Source organism: Phaethon lepturus, unplaced genomic scaffold, assembly GCF_000687285.1.
Source record: "Phaethon lepturus isolate BGI_N335 unplaced genomic scaffold, ASM68728v1 scaffold23352, whole genome shotgun sequence".
NCBI lineage: Eukaryota > Metazoa > Chordata > Aves > Phaethontiformes > Phaethontidae > Phaethon > Phaethon lepturus.
The window spans coordinates 1-6,954 of record NW_010522944.1 but is presented as its reverse complement, the minus strand read 5'-3'; the positions used below and the strand labels follow the sequence as shown (position 1 = coordinate 6,954).

Sequence of the window (6,954 nt, the reverse complement as noted above, 5' to 3'; positions counted from 1 at the left end):
GTCTGCAGGGAGCGGCTGCCTGCTGGGGCGACGGCTCAGCACAGAGCGGGGTGGAGGCGTGCGTGGGGTGCACACACACGGGCAGAGGTGTGGAGGCATGCGTGGGAGGCGTGTGCGTGGGCTGTGCACATGGATGCCTGCATGGGGGTCAGCAGGGTGGCCCGTGGGCAGAGGGGTGTGCGCATGAGGACTGATGGCGGGTGGCCAGGGCTGTGTGGGTGCCGGGTGTGCGTGGGTGCAAATGGTGTGTGCACTGGCGCGGCTCCGGACTCCGGTGGTGTCTCCCTTCTCCCCCTTCCCCAGCTGAAGCTCCCTCTGTTCTCCCTCCACCCTTCACTTCCTCCATCATCCGGGATTTCCTGATGGAGACAGGTCTCTCCAGAGACTGAGGAGCACAGGTTACAGCCGGACAGGCCGGCCGACTTTAAAACAGAGCGAAGCGTTTTACAGCTCGCAGAGGAATCTCCTACATCCCTGTAAGCATCGGTCCCTGCTCCCATTTGCAAGGATTTTTCAAAACCTTTTTATCCTTTGTTCCTCCTGGAGAGTGGAAAGGCGGGGGGAGGGGGGAAGCAATTTCAGATCTTAAGCTTCTTGGATAAACACCGTTCTGGCAACCTGGGTTTTTTTTTTTCCCCTTTATGGGCAAATTGTCACGTTTCAACCGGACCCCAAGATCTGGCGGCAGCACGCTGAGCCTGGCTCTGCTTTTCCAATCAGTCTTTTCTCCTGGGAGGACAAGACCGAAAAGGAAGGGAAAGACAGAGGGGAAGAATAACCTCCATCTCAATCTGGTTTTGGGGGTATGTGGAGCAAAGGGAGGTTCATTCTGCAAATCTGACTCTGTCTGGGCTTCAAAACAGCATTTAAATTCTCTATGAAGCAATGTTGTAAAAATTCCTTTTATTTATTCACCTAGCTGGAAGTCATATTACTTTAACTCCCTATGCAAATGAGCTGCAAGGCACCAGAACCCTTTCCCTGGCCCAGGCAAACCTTTTGTGTGGGTTTTGGCACAAGCACGGGGAGCAGAGCAGGCTCCAGGGAGATGGAGAAGGTCAGAACTGGGGACCAACACTTTTTTTTCTGTTTTCTTTTTTTGTCAGTGGTTTCAGCTTCTGTACAGTCAGCAGATTTTGTCTTGGAATTTCTTGAATCTATTTTTCCCCAAAAAGGCAAGAAATCAAAAAAATAATCTTGCGTAGTCTCAGCTCCAGCAGCTGATTTCCTCCCACCTCCACGTCACAGTCCCAGACTCTCTGCGAGCAGCTGACAGAGTTCAACTCGCCCTGCATCTGTGTGCTGTCCCAAGGGCTGTCCTCACTGTGAGGTTTTAAAAACGCTGTGAGAAAATGAAAGAATTAAATGGAAAGAATTATATTAATCACCACGTTCTACATCGCTTTTCCTGTGGATTTGTGGATTTTATTTTGATTCTCCCCTGTGCAAGCAGGGAAGCATGACACCCAGCCCCCAGGCCCGACGAGGAGGCTGGGCGGACACAGGGCTTCCTGTGGGAAGAGGAAACACAGTGTATTTTGCTCAGTGTTATCCCTGCTGCATTTCTGGCAGCAATTCCTTGCAAGCTTTTCACAAAGCCTGCATGATCTCTGCAGCTGCCTGGAGTTTCAGAACAGCATTTGCCATGTGATAAGACACAAAGACTCGCAGCACAGAGGCAGATGAATTTATTTGTAGCTTGATTTCAGAGGGGATCAGAGAAGAGAATGTTGCGTCTCAGGAAGGATAAACAAGGGACTTTGCAAAGCACCTCTCAAGGTATTGATGTGTAACAAACTGCTGCCGCACAATCCCTGTTTTCACCCTTCTGCTTCCCCCGTACGGAGTGGGACCCTCGCAAGCCACTGCAGATATCCCTGCTCAGCCATGAGCCAACGCTAACGCCCACCATCACTAACGTTTGCGGGTGGCAGCGACTGGCACTGCCTTATCTCACACAGATCTGGTGCACCAACCTTCAGACTTTCTTCCTTGGTCCTTTAAATCCTCGGGTGGCACCTTGTCCAAAGCAAATTGTGGACGGGATCCTGGAAAGGGAGATAAGCTTTAACACACGTTAACAGCCCACCACTCGCAGGACCACCGGGACGCTTTACACCTGGTGTAGCATTTCAACATCCCCGAGAGGGAAGAGCAAGGTATTGGAGGAGCAGAACATCTAAATCACCAAAGCGTAAATAAAAGTTGGGTGAAATACTGGTCTGCTTTCCCATTTATTCTGCACATTTAATCTACGTTCTGGAGGCCTCTCCTCTCAAGGTGTTACAAAATATAACATGCCATTGGGCAGTTGCAGAGGTGTTTTGTGGAAGCACATGATTGTGAAGGGCAGGAAAGCAGAAGCGGGAGTAAAAGCGTGGCCTTTCAGTAGCAAATTGTCCTTTTGACCTGCAGCATTGCATCGAATTCAAGATTTCTTTCTGGTTTTATAAGCTGTTATGCTGAACAAAGAAGCGAAGTTTAAAATGCCACCGTGGCAGCAGGATTTTGGAACAGGATTTTGTCAGGCAAACCATGGCATACAAAAGCAGACCCAACTGGCTGTAGTGGGTTGCCAGCACTTTCAGATGCCACAACTCCTTGAATCAGCAATGCTCACCTCGTTTTAGAGGCAGAGCTGATGCCAGTGAAAGGGAGAGTGAGCTGAGGACAGCAGTGGGTTTCCCCGCCCAGCACTCCAGCACGGCTGTGGGCTCATCGTGCTGCTTCCAGACTGCCAGCGTGCCACAGATGCAGCAAACCCAAAAGGCAAGAAGCCCTTTGCTATCTGGAATAGTTCAGGCAAAACCATATTAACCTTTATGCTGAGAGACCATTAAAATGATTAATAAAATGACACCGATCCAGGTGCTGGGAAGAGGGTGGTGACCTTTTGATAGCTGCCTTGTGTCTCATACAAGTTTTAGAGCGCAGTGAGGGGGATTTCAAAAGTCAAGCCAGCATTAGGCAATTCAGTTTCAACTTTTTGTAAAGAATTTATGTAAAAATAAAAAACCAAACCAACCCAAACAGAAAAAACAGCAATACTGCTCCAGCCTTGCAAAACCTAAGACTCAGAGCAGGATGTTCACCTGCTTTATTTGTGCCTTGTCCTGTGTCTGCATGGGAGCAGAGACAGCTACAGTGAAACACACCAGCTCGGCCCCGAGTCAGCTAGGATGGGAAAGTGTTACAAAGCACGAACAAAACTTGTATGAGTATTAAAATACTCAGGACAGAGTTCTTGTCTTCAAACGCACACCATTCTGCAATACCCTGGGATCACAGGCAGGCAGACTAACAGAAACTTACTGACATGGCTTTCATGGTGTACACACACTCTGTCCCTCCTTATGCTTTCCTCTTTTAAAACATATAGGGAAATCCTACCTCTTTTATCTCCAACACAGAAAGACAGTTGTGCTGCACTAGGCACTGCAAAGTGCAATTAAAATGATATTGTTCCAGCCCTAGAAATTTTTGCCTGTGGAGGCCAATCCAATAGTACAGACCTGGACTTATAGAGTCGTTTCTCCGGCACTGAGGGGCCAGGGCTGGCTGCAGGCTGAGGGATTTCCATGTTCTCACTGGGCCCTGTTTCCATGGAGTCCACATGGAATTGCTCTGATGTCTCCATGCTCACATCCATCGGGACGCTGGCGCCCTGCTTCTTGGGAGGGCTCACATGCTTGGGGCCACTGCAGAGAGAAAATTTTACACTGTTTCTCAGCAGCCACCACATACGTGCAAAGCAAAGGGAATGAAAGGTATTTAATGATGAAACAGGCCAAGTCCAATTTGGGTGAGTTACTGCACAGAGGCACAGAGATTTGGCTGTGCAGCCAAAAGGCTGCTGGAAAGCTGTGTGATAGTATGAGTTTCTAAAGCATTCAGGGTTGCTGCATTATAGCACACAGCTTTGTCCGCGAGTTCTTTTCTTCAGTCCATAAAACGTAACTCATTCAACTGGCTCAGAAGGTTGGACTAGAGGGTTCACACCAGGCTACCCAAGCAAGCTTTGAAAGCGTCAACCAACCCAGTCCCCTGTGATTTCGGGCACCCATCCCAGGGCCACACCACCCTGCCAGGCAAGAATTTTATCTCCATCCCATCACCCACGTCTCTGAGGAATGTGTTAAACACCACCAATTGTATTAATCTCTGCAGCGAAAGCAGTGCTTGAAATGAACAGCCAGCTGAGAAAGCCATTCGCCAAGCTCACAAAGCCTCCCTCTGCTCTACTTGTGCTTTTGGGAGACAGGCATATTGCAAAGGGTTGGAGAGCAAAGCAGGAAACATGCACAAAGCGATACAGAGTGATGCTGGGCTTTGCGTTTAGACTTGAGATGGCACAAAGGAGCAGAGCCTGGAGCCACCCGGGAAGAAAAATAAGATGTGCTTCAGCATTAAGGTAAAGTAAAATATTGCCACAGAAAGACTTGCAAGTTTACCTGTTCTTACAAGCAACAAGAAACGTAATTTTTGAGCCTCTTAGGATATAAACTTGCTTACTCTAGAAAGGGAGTGAGACAGCAGAAAAGCATAACATCACCTCTAGAGGGGAAAACCAGTTGTGCTATTGCGGTTCTGCAGTTACCTTTTGACTTTCTTTGGTCTATCAAACCGAAAGTCAGCAGGATAAAGGTGAATGGTGACCAAGTGATCCTTTCTGTCCTTGCTGCTCTTGAACTTCTCCGCACAGCCTTCTACCAAACACTTGTACTGAAAGGCAGGGAAAAAACCAAAGATGACATAAATGGAAAAGGCAAGCAGTGTCAGCTGGGGACATGGGTGCCCTCCTGACCGGTCAGCCTCTAAGGATGTCAGTCCACAAGTGTAAAGGGAAATAAATGATTAGCAGGATATTGCATTATACTTTGAAAATAATAGAAAGAATAGTTGATAAATAGATACAGTCCAGTAGATTTAATTAATAGAATGCAGGTGTTTATAAGACAATACTGATAGGTCCATGCCAAAACCGCTCACTTGTCCCCTGTATAGCCCGTACCATGGCTGGTTTAAAACCCAGTCGAGTTAAATCAATAGATAATCAGTCTTAAGTATTAAGTTTAAGACATAACAAAGATAGGAGGTAAGTGATTAATATAGAGTAAGCAATTTAGAAGGGGTAAAATATTCAACATTAGACATAGGTTAAGCACATGTTAATAAAACATCCTGAGTTTTTCTTAGAAAATTGGAGGTGAAGAATGATAAGAAAGATAAGCGATCGTGATGACCGAGACTGCATCAATGAACAGCAACTTCAGAAGAGGAACTGAAACAGAATGATAAGAATAAGCTGAAGCTGGAAAATTGATGGACTTTCAAAAGTTGATGAAATACTAAGAAATGAGACTTCGTGGAAAAATACCAAGATCTTTTGTGTTACATAATACCATGAAGGACTATATGTAGAAGGTCTGTATTGTAAGTTTTTGCCACTCACCGAGGTGATGGCCCAACTCTGAGTTGTTAATAAAGCAAACCTAGAGATACCCACAGTCTGGTGAAATTCTTTAACAGCACACCAGCCATAAGCGAAGGGCTGGGCATGCCGACTCACCATGTTTTGCTTCTCGGCCATTATCTGGAAGAGGGAGTCATGCCACTCCAAGATGTGAATATCCAAGAGACGCCCTGACGGAAAGCAACGCTTGCAGAAGGAGCAGACATTCCTGTGCAGCGTGTTGTAGTGGTGCTCATAGCCCTCCAGTGTATCAAAGACCTGGCAGCACCCAGAGATATGGCAACTGAATTCAGACACCCTGCGGGGAAATTAGGACATCGAGGACTTAAATTAAATTAGAGCCTTAATTTAAGCTGCATATATCCCTCTAGATGACTTTATTTAGTTGTGGCATTTTTTGCGAATAATATTTAAATTAAAGGTGCAATGGAATGAAGACTACAATGGTACTGGCAGTTGGAAACTCTTATTTGCCGTTCTGGCTTGAGTGTCATATATATATTATTGTCCTCTGAAGCAGTGCTCCAATTAAGAATACAGACCAAACAGCAATGCGAGAAATAAGCCATTCAACCTTTAAGTTTAAGCTGTGCATTAAAACTTTGTGCCAACGCTGTTTAACAGGCATCTGTTGGATAACCTCACACAATCCTCACGGAACTTCTTCAATTTTGCATACAAAAGCAGGTTTTAAAGAAAGATGAAGATTCTCCACCAACCTTAGCCTTCCTCATTGGGACTGTCTGTCCCACACAGCTCTCCCACTGGGTACATAATAACCCAACACTTAAATCCTCTTGTTCAGCTACAATCCCAATTTTCAGACATTATTGATGACAATTGGCATTATTGATGCCTTCTGCTTATGGGGAACTATTGGAGCGGGGCCAGAGGAGGCCCCAGCAATGCTCCGAGGGCTGGAAAAGCTCTGCTGGGAGGACAGGCTGGGAGAGCTGGGGGGGCTCAGCCTGGAGCAGCGAAGGCTCCGGGGAGACCTTCCTGCAGCTGCCAGGGCTGAGGGGGGGCTGACAGGAAAGATGGGAACAGGCTTTGCAGCAGGGCCTGTTGCAATAGGAAAAGGGGTGATGGTTTTAAACTGAAAGAGGGCAGATTTAGACTAGATGTAAGGAAGAAATTTTTCCCAATGAGGGTGGTGAGACACTGGCCCAGGTTGCCCAGGAACATCCCAGGTCAGGTTGGACGCGGCTCTGAGCAACCTGATCCAGCTGACGATGTCCCTGCTCAGCGCACTGTAAAGGCCCCTTCCAACCCAGACTGTTCTATGATCTAGCAAGCACAGACAGCTGACCGCAGCACAAAACAACGGCTTTTGACCTTTTCTTTTTGATGTTTGCAAGCTGTATCACCTCATTTTCCTTTTCAAACGGCTTTGCAACGCGTCCCCGTCTTCTCCTTTTAACTTGTTTTCCCTCCTCGGCCTCTGAAGCCCCGGACAAGAGGCACAGCACGTCCCACACGAA

The 6,954-nt window shown here is 47.2% G+C and overlaps 1 protein-coding gene across 1 annotated transcript; it reads right to left on the bottom strand.

Annotated features, from left to right (window-relative positions):
- Positions 1–1,978: 1,978 nt before the first annotated feature.
- On the bottom strand, positions 1,979–5,771 carry ZNF511 (zinc finger protein 511; the record flags this gene model as incomplete). The annotated part of the gene is made up of 4 exons (XM_010281990.1): positions 1,979–2,048; positions 3,513–3,698; positions 4,598–4,722; positions 5,570–5,771. Coding segments are annotated over 4 exons (583 nt in total), but the record flags the coding sequence as incomplete, so codon positions are not given.
- Positions 5,772–6,954: the final 1,183 nt, after the last annotated feature.